This window comes from Chinchilla lanigera, unplaced genomic scaffold, assembly GCF_000276665.1.
Source record: "Chinchilla lanigera isolate Chin_1 unplaced genomic scaffold, ChiLan1.0 scaffold00171, whole genome shotgun sequence".
Taxonomy (NCBI): domain Eukaryota; kingdom Metazoa; phylum Chordata; class Mammalia; order Rodentia; family Chinchillidae; genus Chinchilla; species Chinchilla lanigera.
The window spans coordinates 1,506,967-1,525,131 of record NW_004955572.1 but is presented as its reverse complement, the minus strand read 5'-3'; the positions used below and the strand labels follow the sequence as shown (position 1 = coordinate 1,525,131).

At 44.1% G+C, this 18,165-nt stretch overlaps 1 protein-coding gene across 4 annotated transcripts; it reads left to right on the top strand.

The window, feature by feature from the left end:
- The first annotated feature begins 772 nt into the window (after positions 1-772).
- Positions 773-17,842, top strand: Atp1b4 (ATPase, Na+/K+ transporting, beta 4 polypeptide). Of its 4 annotated transcripts, none has more exons than XM_005413664.1 (8): positions 773-926; positions 4,800-5,028; positions 8,914-9,042; positions 9,303-9,407; positions 11,613-11,809; positions 13,036-13,092; positions 15,339-15,434; positions 16,146-17,842. In XM_005413664.1, exons 1-8 carry the CDS (start codon positions 864-866, stop codon positions 16,305-16,307), a joined length of 1,038 nt encoding a protein of 345 aa, XP_005413721.1. In that variant the 5' UTR covers positions 773-863; the 3' UTR covers positions 16,308-17,842. The 4 variants fall into 4 exon arrangements, with proteins under 4 accessions (XP_005413721.1, XP_005413720.1, XP_005413722.1 ...); XM_005413663.1 differs by having other exon boundaries at positions 4,800-5,040; XM_005413665.2 differs by lacking the exon at positions 773-926 and adding an exon at positions 7,008-7,032 and having other exon boundaries at positions 4,857-5,028.
- Positions 17,843-18,165: the final 323 nt, after the last annotated feature.

Below are 18,165 nucleotides of genomic sequence, written 5' to 3'. Positions count from 1 at the left end.
TGGATCCCATATTGGCTTCAGGAGTTATATATGTCTGGGAAACTGACACTGCAAATTTCTGGCCTGTCCTCTGCCCTGATGCTAAGGGATAAATATAGATCTCAACCACTGCAGAAATTTGGCCAGGATTCCAACGGGTGTGTGTATGAGGGGCAGTGACCGATGCGGCCACTCTGACATGTTGGCTAGGAAAAGGCTTCTTTATGTCCAAGACTCTCTTTGGAGTGGGGAAGAGTTAAAACGAGATCCTTCCCTTTAAAATTAGAAGGCACAGTACACATTTTAAGGTGTTCATGGATTGACACAAATAAGGAATATTCTAGGTACTTACCATGTGGGGGGAGGGGGATGAGGAAAGCAAAGGGAGTTTTTCCTGACACCCTAGATCCTTTTGCATGAGATCAGCCTCATGAAAAAAGCAAGTTATTCTTGGCCATCTCCCCTCACCCCCAACTCCCACCCCCGCCCCGCCCCTTACACACTGATATCCAACTCTCAATTGAGAAGAATATGACTTAAGATTTCCATTGGGCCCATTGTATTTCAGGCGCTGGAGAAGGGCAAGGGGTGGAAAGACACACGATGGAGGGTGGGGTGAGCCACTCAACCTTGTGACCCAGAATATCTCCCCGCCCACTGTAATGATGAGCTTGCTTTTCCATAAGGGCTTTCCTTTGATTCAGGGAAGGGGCCAACCAATGAGAAAGGGGCATGTTAGATTATTTTGAGGAAGGGCTCATGCCAGGAGGGTTCACTTTTGCCAGGCGCCAAGCATTCCCAGTAACCAGTGTCTCCTGTACCATCAGAAGCTCCAGAAGTCACCTACTTGCTGCCTCCACGGCGTCTTTGCCCACTGAACAGCCATGAGAAGGCAACTCCGGTCCAGGAGGGCTCCGGCCTTTCCTTATGGTTATCGCTACAGACTTGTGAGTCCCAGGAAGCAGAGTACTTTGCTTCCCCTTTTTAATGGGGTGGATTGGGGGCTGCGTAGACAGTGGCTTATGGCTGTCTCTCCTTGGGATGAGCAGGAACAGTGAAGCTTAGGGAAACCCAGGATTTCCAGAAGGAACACTCACTCCCAGTCCCCACATACCCTAGCACCTTAAATTGCTGGATGGAAGGAGGAAGTGCTTTCTTGTGGAACAAAAAGGGAAGGGGAAGATACCAGAGAATAAGTAGCCTTTTAATGTTTTTCTTTCTTAGGAGCCTAGAATTTACACAGACTGTTTAGAACCTGGGCATAGAGGTTCAATTCTGTTAGCAAGGAATTTGGCCAAGAGAGAAGGGAAGGGGAAGAGGAGGTGACAGGCACTACCCACCCAGCTGTCTCAGTCGCTTTGGGCGGCAGCTTCTTAGAACCCCACTGCTCTTTTTCTAAAGCACAAATCCCAAGCTATCACTAAAATCATAGACTCCTTGATAGGATCTGAGGGGATCTTAGACACCATCCCTCCAGAACCTCACATTAGGTAAGGAAGGCTGCTGGGGCTCAGAGCACTGGAGTGACTTGCTAGTTAGCTGGAGGGACCAACGTGAAAATGCAAATCTCCTCACTTCTAACCTAGTGTTCTTTCCATTGTATTCACAGTACGCAGCTCCCTCACCCGCTAGTAAACCACCACCCGCTTTACCACCTTGTCAATTGCCTTGTCAATTGCAATCACATTGCCTAACACAAACATCTACACACACACACACACACACACACACACACCACACACCTTTGACTGTCACTGTTTATCTCCTGGATACATTATTTGATCCAAAACTTCCTTTACATTTTCTTTGCTATAAGTCATTAGTATATGGCATACACAGCAATCTGAGGGAAAAAAGCCTAATCCATTTTTCTTTGGATAAGGCCACTTGTGTAACCAGGGAATTAAGTAAAGACTGTCAAGCACCAGTAAAAGAAACATGAATTCTTCTCACCCATGTCAATTACCGAAGGCTTCTCTTAATCTTCTAGACACAATTTGTAGAATCTTTCTTTTGATATTCCCAAAGTCCCTTCCAACTCTCAGAGTAGTCACGGTTGGAGGGACAAAGATAACTATTCCTCACTTGGCTTCCTTTCTGTGGGCTGTTGATAAACTGTTGTGTATAATTTCAGTTATTTGTCAAGTAGTTTGGATTGTAAATGCATCAGAGGATCTTCCTCTTTATAATACTGGATCAAATTAAAAAAGAAATTATTTGATATAATCATATATTTAATTTCTCTTTTAAAATTAACCAACCTTTCAAATGTTTACAGGATATTGTTTAATGTAAGGCACAAATTTATCTTTGGGGCCGCAATGTTTGTTTATGTATTTGTTTAGATGTTTATATTGCTCCAAAGGGAGCCACCCCTTGTCCTTCAGAGTTCCCTTTGAGGGAAACACGATGGCCCCAACTCACAGCCAGTGCCATATTCCAGCACATTCGCACGCACTATCACGTGAGGAAGCGGACAAAATCTGAGCCTTGGGGATATGCATTCTCATCACCAAATGATCCCTACTAGACTTTGTTAGAGTCGTTGCATGAAAGTACATTTTACACAGACTTACTTAATAAGAAACTTTCAGGGAAAGCCTCTCCTGCACAATGTTATTCATGTATCCCTGGAATCAAGGAAGGGGAAAAAAAGATATTTGAGGTTCCTGAAGTAAGGCTCAGGTGGTGTGAGAGCTGTGCGAAGAAATTAGCTCTGAGAAGATTACTTCTTCCCGACAGAGGAAGACTTTAATGACAAACAATTTTAATAGGATTATCATGAGAGCACGTATCTACAAAAAGGAAGATGTTCAGAACATACAAAGGCAATATAAATTCCTCCATGATGAAAAGATATACTTCAAATTCTCTGAGATTCTCAAATGCAGTAGATTCTCTATGGGCCACGATGACTATCCACTCAGTGCACATGACTACTGGGGCTGAGGTGACAAGCTCTGTGACAGCATTTCCCCAGGGTCTTACATAAGGTCTTTTCATTCAGACAGGCATCACTGATACTTGGTCAGTAGCCACTGGGTACTTAACTGTGGGCTTCATACTATGGATGGTCAACAAGAGGTTACAAAAGTTGGACTCTTCCACTGGGTGCTCAAAATATAGTTTGGGAGGTCAAATATGTACACAGAGTCACAAAACAGTTAAAGAGATTTAAGGACATGTATTGATCCATTTAACACTGGATGAGAGATGAAGTTTATTTTTCTAAGCCTTACACTGTGGATCCATGTCAGAGTAAAAACTAACCCTTGATGATGAGCACCTACAATCTCTTGGGAGCACAGAAGCTAGGATGTTATTGTGCTTCATAAATCTGCTAAGCCACCTCTAGGCACTTGTGCTCAATGTAATGGAGGACAAACTTCATTGTCCAGAGTACCAAGAGACATAGGTTCTGAGACTCAGTTATGTCATAAATTTGTTCCATGGCTTGGCTAAATCCTATCCCCTCTCTGGGCCTCATATGGAAAAACAAATCTTGGACATCCCTGTCAGTTACGCTATGGTGTGCGTGATGTACAGCTGTACATTTGAATGAATTAGAGAGCAATTCAAGTGCGCTTATAATCAACAGCTACACAGTGCTGAGCAGCATGAATGGTGAGAATAGAGCCTCGTCATTCTGTATGACTTTTACAGATTCTGAACATTCCAATTTCATGAACACCCCACCAAAGGCAGCATTTTTTAGCAGTGTGCCCTCTAAGTGGCCTTTGAGGAATCAGGCAGGGAGGCGAGAGAGGGCAGGGAATCAGCAGAGAGATTTGGCACTGACCATTTGACATATCTAACCCTAACAGGTGCACAAGCCCCACCACTCTTCAGACTTGGACAGCAGAGAGAACGGAGGGTGGCCTTATTTTCCAATGTGGCAGTGAGCCTTGGCAAACCCTTAAAGAGAAAAGATACAACAGCCCTCCAGCCTGTGTTTGGAAGGCATTTAAAACACCACTTGAAATCTGAGTTTTTCTTTCTCTTCTTTTTTTTTCCTTTTTGTTTCATTTTCTCAGAACCACTCAGAGAAGATTACAGTTTCAAATCTCAAGTAATGGCTGCAATCAGTCAATCAGCCCTTGCTGCATGTCCAGCTTTTTGCCGAGGGTACAGGGGAAATTAAGGAAAGAATATCGGGGGTCTCAACTCTCAGGTAGTTGGTCCATGCAGCTGCAGGCACGAAGGGGTTCCAGCTATGCCAGCAGTTAGAGAAGTAGCAAATAGATCCCCACCCCTTGCTTCTGTCGGGAAGGTAGTCTGAGTTTTGAGAAAGGGTGCAATAGTTGGCCTCCCACTCCAGTGCCCATCCCAGATGCTTTTTAGGCACAACTTGGGATGGTGAGGTTGAACAATTGAACGTGTACAGGGAGTTAGAACAAAACAGGCTTGAACTGAGAATTTTCAGTCATACACATGAACGTCCAAGACTACTCCATCTTCTAGAGAGAGCTCAATTCTGCGTTGACAGGTCAAAGTTAAGAGGAGGGCCCGGGTTTCAGGACAGAGCAGTGACATGAGATGTCCTAGCAGAAGAGCCCAAATGCCAGAAGCTGAGAATAAAACTTGTATCTCTATGGAAAGAGTACTGATTCCATATTAATCAGAGAAAGGGTATTTCCTCCAAAAGAACAGAAAGAAAACCCACCTCTCCTAACAATGGGTATGTTTATGAAGAAGTGGAAATTTGAAGGATCTCCAAATAGCAAGTTGTTTCCATTTATTTTTGGTGGGTGGGGTGTGCCATGGGGCTTTTTTTTTTTTTTTTTTTTCAAAAAGGGGACTGTGTTTTGTCCCTGTTCCAGGATGATCAGGGTGAAGAGAATCAGAACTACTTAGCAGACGAAGAGGAGGAAGCAGCAGAAGAGGCTCCTGTGATGATGGCGCCTGATTTGGAAGAAGAGGAAGAGAAAGAGGAGGAGGAGGAGGAAAAGAGTCAGGGCCAGCCCATAGGCAATGCTTGGCGGCAGAAATTACAGATCATGGTCAAATACCTGTGGGATCCAGAGAGAAGGATGTCTCTGGCCCAAACAGGTCAGAGTTGGAGTAAGTCCCATTCATCCCAATGCCCCAGTCTGGTGTCGTTTCCTTTTTGGCATGGTGCCCAGGGATCCTTTACCATACACTGGCCGAAAACCTCTCTTAATATTGCACATAAAGTCAGCAGTGCCTAGAGAAATGCCTGGACTGTGGACAGATCCATCTGAACAAACTCAATAAATAGATGAACGGACTTGACTGAAATCCACTGGGCTCAGTATGCAATGCAGAGAAACAGTGAAAATGAATTGAAAAGACAGGATTTTTTTTCCCTAAGTCCCAGCCCTGTCACTTTCTATCCATGTGAGTTTTGGGTTTATCGTTTACCTTCTCTTAGCCTCAGTCTCCCCATCTGTCAAATGAGGGAAACAGTGCCTGCCTTTCCTCTCTTACAAGGTCAGCATCACACTCCAGTATTACAGTTATAAAGTTGAGAGTACTAATCCTAGCAGGAAGGACTGGGAATGTGGCTCAGTGAGACGGTCTTGGATTCAATCCCTAGTACCAGAAAAAAATGTACTATGCAGAAGACTTTTTCTAGGAAATGAGAACCAAGTCCCTACTAACCTGATAAAGCCTTGTCTTGTCACCTAGTAATGTCAGATGAGGGGAACCCAAAGACCTGTCCCTGACCACAGCTTGTGGATGCTTAATTCTCCCATGTAGACACGGGGGAATTAGGTTTAAGAACATCATTACCAAAGATTAAGACTGGGCGTCTGTGTTGCTTGATCAAGAGCAGACTTTATTCCTTAGGTTCTCATTCTTATACCACATGCTCACACCATTTTTAGTTCACAGCCTCCCTACCACTCCCTTCCCAGGATCCTACCTACTCTTTTTTTTTTCTCCGGTACTGGGAACCGAACTCACGACCTTGCGCTTGCCAGGCAGGCGCTTTTGCCGCTGAGCTAAATCCCCAGCCCCCCTACCTACTCTTTAAACTGTAACTGCTGGGCCTGAAAACTTCTCAGGTTTTGCCCATAGCAAAGTTCACACTTGCCACACACTGCACAGCCCAGAAAAACAGAACAGCTGCTGGCTTGGATCTCAATCCATAGGAGAAAACAGGACGCCATGGATGAAAGGAGTCCCTTAGTACCAAGGGTATAGGTTGCTGAGTGATGGCCATGCCTTCCGGAGGCCCCTTTAGCGGATAATTCTCGTCTTCCTAAATAATGGTACTAATTCAGCCCAGTGAGGGTGAAACATCCAGCCCCGCTGCATGGAACTAGGAATACCAAGTGCGGGACTTTGAACACCCTCCATCTCCTGTCACCCCTCCTCTGCTCCCAGCCCCCCCCCTCCCCATCCCTCGAACTCTCAACTGGAACAAATGCACCTTTTAAGTGATATTCTGACGTTCTTGAAGCTGAACACAAATGTTGGACACTCACTGGGGCTCCAAAAGGAACACGGCTGTTTTTCCACTGCCTAAACAATACTGCAAAAACAGGCATTGGGCAATGCAAGCACGATTCTGGGGTGAGGAGCCATGCATTAACCCCTAAGAGCCAGCTGTTGGAACCTCACCCACTGAGCTGATCTAAATTTCTCCTGTGGAGGACAATCCATAGACAATAAGCAGGGATGAGGGAGGAAGTTTCAAGTACCTGGGGAAGATATGGCAGTGGACACACTTGCATGAGAGACCATAGCAGACCGCTGAGTAGCAGGCCTAAGGAGAACCCAGCAGTTCAGGCTTCTATTGAGCTACTCCTTGCCAAAGGGCAAGTGGTAATATTAATTCCCAGGTGGCCCTCTTTCTTGTTGGCTAGGTGCCTACTTGAGCATTACTAAGTCTGTCCCAACCTAGATATTAACATTTCCAACATATTCACCCAGCCTGTTAACGCACTTTGGGCTTTTTCTTTGGTAGCTGGGCAACCCTTATTCTAAGGAACTATATGTTATATTATTGGATACTGACAAGAACCATATGAGGTTGTAATATTATTATCCCCATTTTGCAGATGCAGAAACTGAGGCTTAGAGAGGGTAAGTAACTTGTCTAAAGTCACACAGTAACTATAAGTGACAGTGCTGGGATTCAAACACCAGTCCATTCTTTTGCCGGGACAGTGCATCATCTGCATGAATTCCAACAATAATCAAGGCCCTGATGGGTTGAGTCTCAGGCCCAGATGGGCTGTTTTGGTGGGAGGGGTCAACCATTGGGAACATGGGTCCTTAGTGTTTGATCAGAGCCTGGGTGGGGCATTCAGCAGAGAACCCTGTTACCTAGAGGAGGGGCCCAGATAAAATATGAATATCTCGAGCAGAAAGGATCATTATTGGAGGGATCTGTGGGTTCAGATGGAAGTCACACTTTTTTGCCTGCAGGGGAGGTGAGATAGATTATCGCAGACTCCAGGGAACCCCTCCTAGGTGAGGCTCAAGGAACTTACTGCTAGTGCCATTCTGTCATTTATAATTTCCTGGCCATATATCTTGGCGGGGGGAAGAACATATTTCCAAAGGAATATACTTGTATTCCATTGCTTCATGTTCATGCATGAAACTGAATTGGGATGGCTTCAGCTGTTGACCTATTCCCAGGATGGAGATGAGGATGGATGAGTGGAGGAGGAGGAAGCACAAGGCACATCCCATTAGGATAGCCAGGGTGCAGGAGCCAGGTACCACATGCAGACGAGCACTGTTGTTTCTTCTCCAGGCACTCCATCTGAATCAATGTGTTTGTGTTCTAGTTCTGCTTTAGTTCATCTTATTAAACACAGCCAGTTCCATTTCCAGTTGGGTTACTGTGGGTTTTTTTTCTCCCCCACCTCCTTCATACCTTTTTGGTCATATTTCTTTGGTTAATAGTTTCATTAAAAGTTTAGTATTTGAATTCAGTTTTGAGTACATCAAAGTCATGTAGTTTGTTCTAATCTCTTGTTCACCATTCAGTTGGTCCTACAGCAATAATAATAACAATGATGATGCTTGCCTCTTATATAATGTGTAATATCTGCCAGGCTCTGTACAATGCTGTTTATACACATTACTTAATGCTAAGAAATGAGTGCAGTACTGTTATTATTCTCATTTTCCAGAGAAGGTAATTGTGACCCAGGGAAGTGAACAGTTTGTGGAAGATTAAAGAGCTAGAAAGTGGTGTACTCAAGACAGGATGTAAGAAAAGACTGAATTTCAGATATCGTTAGGGATATAGATCATGAGGTAGCTACCTGTGATGAATCAGGGGTGCAGAGAGGCTCTGTAACTTGCCCAGTTCACAGACACTGAATGTCCGTGATTAAGTACCATTTCCTCCTCCTCCCTTTCCCACCCTGTGTTAGTGTTCTTTTTAAAAAGCAGAACCACTCAAACTTTGCTGAAGATTAGTAAGATTTGAGATAAGTAGGGTAAAACATCACTGCTTTGATTAGCGGCAAGTCCAGCAGAAATTAATCAAAATTTGGATTAGAGACTATGGGAAAAGAAACGCTGTTTGCACTACTTGCAAATACATTTAATCACTGGAACCAAGCTGCTAGGACTCTTCAGGGCACCTGCTTTAATAAGTAGTGAAGAATGATTTGTACTTAGGACATCAACTGTTGCCCAGAGGACTCTCAAGCAATTTGTCCTCTGCAGTACTTTAAACTACACTCCCCTGTAATCTTGTTCATGATCACCATGTGCTCAGCACGCCCTTCCATCGCAGATGCTATAAAGGTAAACTACAGTCAGACCCCTGACACAACCCTCACCAATTCCTGATTGGTGAAATCTGAACCAACAAGGGCATACTGAATCTGAGGGATTAACAACTCTATCTTGTGTTTGGGTTGGTTCTGCTTTGTGAGTTCAAATGGGGAGGCAGGGCTTATCGGCAAGCACTGACCACTGTCATCTCTGATTGCTCTGCAGGCCTGATTTTATTCATTTACTTCTTCTTCTACGCCTCTCTGGCTGCTGTGATCACTCTCTGCATGTACATGCTGTTTGTGACCATCAGCCCTTGCATGTTGACCTTCACTGAGCGGGCGACGACTCCTGGTGAGTGAGTCCAAATGACCTGTGTTGTCGAAACTTGCTGGACAGAAATCTGCTTTCACAGCATGCTCAATCTCAATTAACTTCGGGTGTTCACAGTAATAACATAGAGATTCAATTATGAAAAGTAAAAGTAAAATGGTACTTGGCAAATTATGGTTCTTTTCATTTTTGATCATCTAGGGGGAAATGGTTTGATGGGAATCAATACAAAAATTATCCAATAATGGGTTAATGTATCCAAGACCTGTTTTCATTGCCAGGAGTTATGATCAGGCCGTTCGCCCATAGCCTTAACTTCAACTTCAACGTTTCTGAACCTGACACTTGGCAGCATTATGTGATCAGCCTAAATGGCTTTCTCCAAGGTGAGTTCCTCAGAATAGCGGAAAACTCTCCTGAGAGGCAGTGAGTGGGAATTCAAAATTCTCCTGGTCCAGAAATTCCAGTCCTAGTAACCTCAACCTGTCATGGTCTTTCCTTACTTTGCATTGCCCTCAGCACCCTTCATCCAATCAAAACTGCTCTAGTGTGTGACTGCATGCTACTGTGAAAGCCACATAAGCCAACTCTGCAGCGAGACAGTAACTTCTTCGAGGCAGACAACTTATTTCCTCTTCGTGAGCACCCTATAGCACTTAGATAAATCCTAAGTACATCTAGGTGGCTCAATAGCAATCCCTAATTTAAAAAAAATAATTCTGGGGGGTGATAGTGGTGAGTAAAGGAGAATGTTCTCCAGAGCTGGGAGATTTCTGCCTCCTATACTGTCTCAAGGTGAGATAACTCCTGTCTTGGAAATTGGCTCTCTTAAAGGAAGAAAGCAGTGTCTTTATTTAATAGCAATCCAGAAAGGACTGAGAGGAATAACCTCTGGGTGGCATCACTCCAACATTTTGATCTGAAGTATTTTGAAAATATCTCCTCAGGAACAAAATGGATTTGTGGGAGGCCCTTCCACATGGTAAAGGTGGAGGTGGTAGCAGCTTGGATAAGGTTAAACCTGGAGCACACAAGCTCTGTATTTATCCAGCTAGCAAAGAGAAATCCCGTGGGGTTTGCCTTTGGTGAGCTGTATCACTGTGGGAAAGAAGCAGTGCCTACCTCCTCGCTGCCCTGCCCTGGCTGAAATAGGGGTGTAGGAATAGCTAGCAGAATGCACCCTGAAATAGGAGGGTAATGATTTTGTGTCACATGCCAGGAAGTGTTCTTTAAAATGTGTAAATTTTACCACTCAACTTTAACCCTTCATAACAGAGTCCGTGGTCGTCCTTGTACAAACTGAGGGAACTGAGGTTCACAAGGGGAAGGGGCTTGACTGAATACAGCAGTAGAAGCAGCGTTTAAGCTGGACATTTTGATGCCTTTGCTACTCAAAAGTGTTATCCAGGGACTTGCAGCGTAGGTATAACCTGGGAGTTTTTTAGAAAGACAAGATCCTGAGCCCCACTCCAGAGCTACTGAATCAATCTGCATTTTTAACAAAACCTTCAGGTGAGTTGAATGAACTTTAAAGCTTAAGAAGTGCTGTTTTTCATAACTATAACTTATGCTGTTGCCATCTGACCAAGAGTTAGAAACTCCGCTTTATGCCAGGAACGCTTAATGTTGTTTTGGGTAAGACTGAGCCTCAGATTTCTCACCTGTAGAATGACAGCAGCTGGGTTCTTTCTGAATCCCTGTAGTTCCATTTTTGGTCACAGAAATGTTTAGGGCATAGCGGTCAGGACAGTATCTTCTTTCAAAATGCTTATATGCTGTTGCAAATATGTACATTGCCAAAATCTCTGCTGAGGAATCCCTCTGAGAAATGAGTAGGTGAAGAAATACCAATTCTGACCTAATAGTGGAGTCAGGGGACATTAGAAAAGGCCTTGAGTCTTCAGTTCCTAAGAGTAGATAATATGACCTGCTAAAAAAGAACACATCTCTGAAATAGCCATCCCAGAGTATCGGTTTCACTCCCATGAGGACTGTGATTTTGCAATAAGGGTCATACCCATGTCAAAGTATTTTTAAGGGACTACCTCAACAGAAACAATAAGCACATGATTGCAGTTTGTATTTAGAAAGTTATTATGTGAGCATAGTTCTTGCTCCTAAAAAAAGTTTATAACAAAGACTTCAATTGAATGAGGCTTTGTCAAAGGAAAAATAAAGGCATATTCAATTGGAATTCATTTAAAATTACTAATTGCCTCTCAATAATATCACACCCAGGTCACAACCTTTGCAGTTGTGGATCCAACAGTACAGTTTGAGTTTTACCACTGATAATAAGGTGGCCAACACATTGCCCAGAGATGCAGACCTAGAAGGTCCGAGGAAAGGACAAGCACGAAGCAGGCAACCACGTGGGTTAAAATGACTAGCCAGGAAGGCTTCCTGGAGGGATACTGCTGTGAAAACCCTTGGCACCTAATGGCAGGTTAGGAGTCTCAGGGTAGACTGGGCTTTCAGGAGGATAGAAGCAAGCTGAATGAAGGAAATCAGGAAGTGAGGACTACTGAAAACACAGCCTTCCCCTGGAGCGCCCATCTAACATGACCGTTTGCCATCCACACGTGCTTCAGGTTACAACGATAGTCTTCAAGAGGAAATGAATGTAGACTGTCCTCCGGGGCAGTACTTCATCCAAGATGGCAATGAGGATGAGGACAAGAAAGCCTGCCAATTTAAGCGCTCCTTCCTGAAGAACTGCTCTGGTCTGGAGGACCCTACGTTTGGATACTCTACTGGACAGCCTTGCATCCTCCTAAAGATGAACAGGGTATATTAGCCCTTGCTATCTGATGGTGATAAGTGGACGAGCTAGGTAGGAAAACACTCCATTTCTTTTGGGCTCTGATCCTCACACACTGCAGGTTTGGCCATTTTTATGAACAGCATCAGGAATGTAGACAAGCTGCCAAATCTACTGATTGGTTTCTCTCCCTGAACATTTCCTGTCGCCACTCTTCTTTCCCGCTCTCAAACCTGCTCCTTGATGGACTCTGTCAAGAGTGGGGTCCTGAGCTGTTCGGAACAAAGGACTTTTTTTTTTTTTTTTTGGTACCGGGAATGTGGAGCTGGGTGAGGGACAGTACTTGTATCATTAAAGATACATTTTCCAGCTGGTGTACTGCTACACAGCTATAATTCCAGCTACTTAGGAGGTTGAAGCAGGAGGATTATAAGTTTGAGGACAGCCTGGGCTACTTAGTGAGACCCTGTCTCAAAGTAAAAAATAAAATGAGCTGGGGGTGTAGCTCAGTGGTCGAGCTCTTAGTACGACATTCCATCCCCAGTAAAGGAGAGAGACAGAGAGACAGAGACAGAGACAGAGACAGAGAGACAAAGGAAAGCATTTTCCTTCTCTCTTGTCATGGTTTAGGTGTGGCAGAGCCTTACCCAAAAGTTCCTTATAACTTTATGGTTATCTTGCTACAGTTTTTCCTGCATATAGATATCAGGCATAAATAAAACAGGAAATAAATTGGGCTGTACCACTCTGGAGTTGCACCTTCTGCTGTTTATAACATTTCTTGTCAGGGATATAGCTCAGCGGCACAAGCACCTGCCTGGCAAGTGCAAGGTCCTGAGTTCGATTCCTGGTACCAAAAAAAAAAAAATAATAACATTTCTTTCTTTCTTTCTTTTTATTTATTTACTTGGAGGTGCTGGGGAGAGAGCCCAGGGCCTTCCTCATGCTAGACTAGCCCCAAGCAAGCACTGTAACACTAAACTACAGCCCCAGTCCTTTTAAGTTTTATTCTGAGACAGGGTCTCCCTAAATTGCCCAGGTTGGCCTTGAAGTTGTAATCCTCCTGCCTCAGTGTCCTGAGCAGCTGGGATTGCAGGTGTGCGCCAGCAGGCCTGGATTGTTTGTAACCTTTTTCAGAGGGAGACATACATAAAATTTATGCCTGTGGAAGATGACTCAGGGTCGGGGAAGAAAAAGCCCTCAGTGTTACTCTCAAATCTGTTTGAAAAGAAATACTGGTTTTCTTTTGCCAGATTGCAGGCTTTCTTCCTGAGCTTGGAGATCCCGTGAAGGTTTCCTGCAAAGTTCAGGTACGGTGTGTCCTTCTGAGTACACGTTGTTACTGCTACGTCTGTTTCCTATAAAAGGGTAGTTCCTTCCTCCCAAGGATTGCGGGTTAGGGAAGTGGTAATCTTTTTTTCATAACTATACTTGCCCTTAGTGCCTTCAGAGTTTCTAATTTCCAGAACACACTCAATTCGTGTGTGTGTGTGTGTGTGTGTGCGCGCGTGCACACACACATGTGCATGTGCACGTACATGTGATTTATACCTGTGAAAGGCAAAAACTGAACTTCACCCAGGGGCCACAGCAGGAAACAATAATGTGCCAAGTCATTAATCGGCATTCTGTTTACATTTTTGCTTTTAGCTCTAATTGCTTGTTTCTTTGAACTAAACAAGCAGCTTTCATTAGAGTGATTAGTCCCTGATTTTAAAACCGAATTTCACATTTTGCTGCAATGACCAGTGTCACTACAAGGAAAGTATAAGCAAAACTCCATTAATATGCTAATTAATTGGACCATTAACTCCTATCTCATCCGCACCAATTAGCTCCTTTGTAGGCAAAAGCCCTAGATCTGGATTTGCTTCTTAAACAGGCAGTGACGCCCTTCTGTTCCATGACATGGACTGCACTCCCCAGCACTGGACTGTCGTCTTGTAAACGTGCTAGGCCAGGCACTCCCATTCTCAGTACAGCACTAGAAAGCAAGCTCATAACTGCAGACTTCATGGTGGCAGATCAGAAAACAGCAAAAGGTAGCATTTATTCAGCCAGCGTCTTACACTGAGCAAAGACTTATTGATCACTTGTTAAAAATACCACGTCCTGTGCTAGGTGTTGGGGTGCTGAAATCAATGTGACTCTGTCTCTGAAATCAGGAGGTACAGTGGAGGCATTACAGGAAGAAAGGTCAGTTCCTTGTGGGAGACGGTGATGCTGAAGATGAGCTTAGAAAGCTCAGGCAATATTTGCCAGGTGAACGAGTTGGAAGGTCATTCGTTCTATTCACATGGACTGTGTGTGTGTGTGTGTGTGTGTGTGTAAGTAGTCACGTGAAATGTGACTATCAACTAGTGCAACTGATTCTACAGGCCATTCATGAAAAATAAATCTCATTGGTTTTTAGAAGAATATATAAATAAATCATAAAGACCAACTCAGCCTTAAACTAGCTTTTTCTATTCTGTGCTGGGGATTGAATAAAGGGCCTTGCACATGCTGGCTGAGTGCTGTACCACTGAGCTAAACTCCCCCTCGTCCTCGGTTTTAAACTAGTTTATTAGTTGGATCAAGTTCTCCTTGTAGTTCTCAAATGGAAGCTGTACCTTGCTGAGAACTATCCTTTAAAAAAAAAACAAAAACAAGTATTGAGTCTTTATACATTCTATCACAAACAATACCCATAAAATCCACACCTATTTGTGCAAGTCAAGCAGGATGAGGTAATGACTAGAATAAATTTTGGAGAGCTCAGTTTATACCAAGAACAATTATAGTATAGTATAGTAGAGTTTATTAACAGATGCAGTCGCATGGTCCTAGTGAGTAATTCCCTCAGAGTGATGCACTATTTGTCCATATTAGCTTTGTGCTATTTAGGGCAAGCCTAATGCATTGGCAGAAAGGGCAGCCCTCTACCTGACATGATGTGATAAGAGTAGCCCTGTTTAATCATTTCCATTACCTGAATCCCTCTTGCTTGTCCTATTGACTCCAACTACTGTAATTAAACACTGCCAAGAATGTGGTGAGCCAGCTGTAGGTTTGTGCCCAAGCATTCAGTCCCTGTGTATATGATCTGGCTTCCAATAGAACCATGCTTGCAGTGCACAAATTGTGAAGTGGGATTTAATAAATGTGTTTGAGCTTATGCCTGCCTCAGTTCCAGAGTCTAAGACTGGGTGTCAGGCCCAGTATGATGCTTTGGAGAGGGGCTCGAGTGGTGGACCTTCTTTCTAAAGCAGCACCAGGTTCTGCAAGCCCTTTGGAAACTGTCAGGTTCTGTAAAAGCCAGAACAGAGCCATAGAGTTCTGTTCACCTCCACAGCACGTGCCTTCTGTTTCAGCATTCTGTGAACTGAAAAACCAAGGTAATGTTCCTCTAGGGAGAGGTCAGAGCTGGCCTCTGTCCTATTCTGTCTTTGTGGTCTTCCTTGGACAGTTGATTGTGAGTCACACAGAGATTTCAACTGGAGCACAAGTCCCTTTAGGCTTGACTCCAACTTACTTTATGACCCACCATCCTACATATACCTGCTTTTGCTTACAGAGAGGTGATGAAAATGACATCCGAGCCATCAATTATTACCCAGAGTCGGCTTCTTTTGACCTCCGCTACTACCCTTACTATGGCAAACTGACACACGTAAGCTGTATCTCCTTCCTTCTTTGATGTGCAAAAGGGCTCAGAGACAAAGGAAGGACTGCCCGGGATTTCTGAGAATTAGGGGGCAGCAGGTAGTAATAGATGGATGAATAGCTGATGGCCAAAACCCGGGGCTCCCTCCCCAAATTCTTATTACAGCAACATGGTTTTTTGTGTCTGAGAAAATCATGTGTATGGTCTAGTCTAACTCTCCCTCAGTTTGCAGATGGGAAATTTGGGGTTGATAGAGTACAAGTGACTTTCCCAAAGCCATACAGCTAATTAGTGGCAGAGCCAGAAGCAGACAAATTACTCCTATCTGTGTTTGTGTCCAAATAATCACACTCCCCTGTTTCCCCATTTGAAGCCTTGCGACGGTGAAGGCTTCATCTCCAGCATAGGGACTTGATAGATACTAGTTCTGGTTTGATTCATGGTCTGATATCCAGAAAATCGAATCATTCTGAGGCAGAATTGGTTTCCCCCAGAGGAAGGTCTGACATCTGACAGTGACTTCTGAGAAAATATGTAATGCCGTCACACTTTCCCTAGGCAGGGACAGTGTGTCCGGTTGCTGTGACCATTTGTGATTTGGCATCATGAGATGTACTCAGTTCCCTTTGGGGAGGTTCTCCCACCCCGCGCTGAGTAAGTAAACACTTCGCTCCTATCACCTCTTCCCACTTAGATTCATTGTTCTTTCATCTACAGGTTAACTACACTTCCCCTTTGGTGGCAATGCACTTTACAGATGTGGTGAAGAACCAAGCGGTGCCTGTGCAGTGCCAGCTGAAAGGCAAAGGCATCATAAATGATGTCATCAATGATCGTTTCGTGGGTAGGGTAATCTTCACCTTGAATATAGAAACTTAGTAACTTCAGGAGGCCACTCCTACCAGTTCCACTTCTGTTTTATCTCATGTTATCCCTGGTAGCACCTGAATTCTTCTTCAATTAAGACACAGTCAAATGGACACTTAAGACAGATCATTTTTCCTTGCCTTTGACATGTGTAAGAAGTGATATTATGGGAGCTGTTTGATTTTTTAAAGATAGTCTCTCCTGATGACAAATAGATTATATTAATTTATTTTCCTATCACTTAAAACTAAAAGTCATTCTTGCTGTTAAAAATCTCACTGTATGGTGGCGCACTCCTGTAATCCCGGAACTCAGGAGGCTGAGGCAGGAGGATCGCTATGAGTTCGAGATCTGCCTGAACTATGTAGCAAGACCCTGTCTCAAAAAAAAAAAGAAAAAAATCTCACTGTAGCGTAAACGTAGTATCTGATAAAATTCACAATAGCTATGGTCAGGAGGATGTCTACAATGCTTACAAATTCATCATGTTTTCTGAAGTTTCATTTCACAGATAAGATTCCTCCCAATCAACCTGATAATCTACCTCCCTTCCTTTTTTAATCTGCCTGGGAATCATCACTCAGACCAACCCAGACTACACCACTGGGCCATCGTAACCAATAGCAATCTATACCCCAGGGTACTCGAGGAACTGGCTGCCTTTCAGAGGCAACCAAACGCTGATTCCAAGATTAGGTTATCTTCAACTGGGATAGGAAGCAGTGCTAACTGGATATTGTTCTCAGATAAAGATGAAGGCCTCTGTGTGACTGTTTTGGGAAGGTAGGGCTTACTGCAATTGGGGAGAACACTTAGCATATGGATTGTTGATTCCTTCCTTGCTCTACGGTATAATCACCCAAGGCCAAACATTCCTGCAGACAGGTTTATCTGAGCTTCGGGTAGCAGAGAAAACATGGAAGAGCTCCACTGGGTAATTCTTCTTGGGTTTTTTGACAGTGGTGTGATACTCTTGGGGCCCATCAGGGATAGGTGTGTTGAACCCCAGCTGCAGTCCTGGGAATTGACATCAGAGTCTGCCAACTAATACAGGGCAAGGTAGAGTGCTCCGGCCAGGCCACCCTGGAGCCGAAGTTCATTAGCCAGTTTTGCATTTACTCTGAAAATGACACGGGGCAGATGTTTGTCCAGGTTGTGGATCAGCCAAGTCCCTTTGTCTTATCTTGGCTATGTGACCATTCCATTGCTACTTAACACCTCCACCAGGCGGAGGGCTGGGAAAAAGACAGGAAGCCAGCATGGGTGGGCAGATCAGTGTCTCAGGGTCCAAAGCATGCTTTAATGACACTTAGAAGCGTCCAGCATCTGAATCTCCTCTACAGTGATCACTGCAAACGAGGGAACAGGCAGTCCGGTAGCAAAGACGAATGAGTGGAGAAGTAACTACGAGATGGCACAACGAGAGTCACAAAGCTGCTAGGAGGAATGCTGCGTGGAACATAAGGAAAAATGCTCCAGCTGAGAAAGGAAGAGAGGGAGTTTTTCAAATTTTGTTTGTTTTTGTGGTACTGGAGATTGAATCTGGGACCTTTACACTGAGTTACATCTCCAGGCCCTTTTTTATTTTTTACTTTGAGATAGTGTCTCACTAAGTTGCTAAATTGCCCGGAAGGGCTCAAATTTGCAATCTTACTGCCCACGCCTGGCTTCAGAGGAAATTTCACATGAAAAGCCACAATCATGAAAGGGCCATCGTGTGTTTTAGTAACTTTGAGCAGTTAATGTAAGTAGAGTGTAAAGAGCTCGGAAGAATGGCAGGAAGTGTCAGGAAACGGCTAGAGAGGTGTTCCGAGACTTGGAATTTTATTCAGTAGGTGAAAAGGAATCCTTAAAGCATTTTAGTCAGGGA

What these genes read in the sequence shown, in the direction of transcription:
- Atp1b4 (XM_005413663.1), top strand. Translation starts at nt 864, where the DNA reads ATGAGAAGGCAACTCCGGTCCAGGAGGGCTCCGGCCTTTCCTTATGGT. An exon ending in CCTAAATGGCTTTCTCCAAG is followed by an intron (nt 9,408 to 11,612) that starts GTGAGTTCCTCA and finishes CACGTGCTTCAG; the next exon opens with GTTACAACGATAGTCTTCAA. An exon ending in TCCTCCTAAAGATGAACAGG is followed by an intron (nt 11,810 to 13,035) that starts GTATATTAGCCC and finishes TTCTTTTGCCAG; the next exon opens with ATTGCAGGCTTTCTTCCTGA.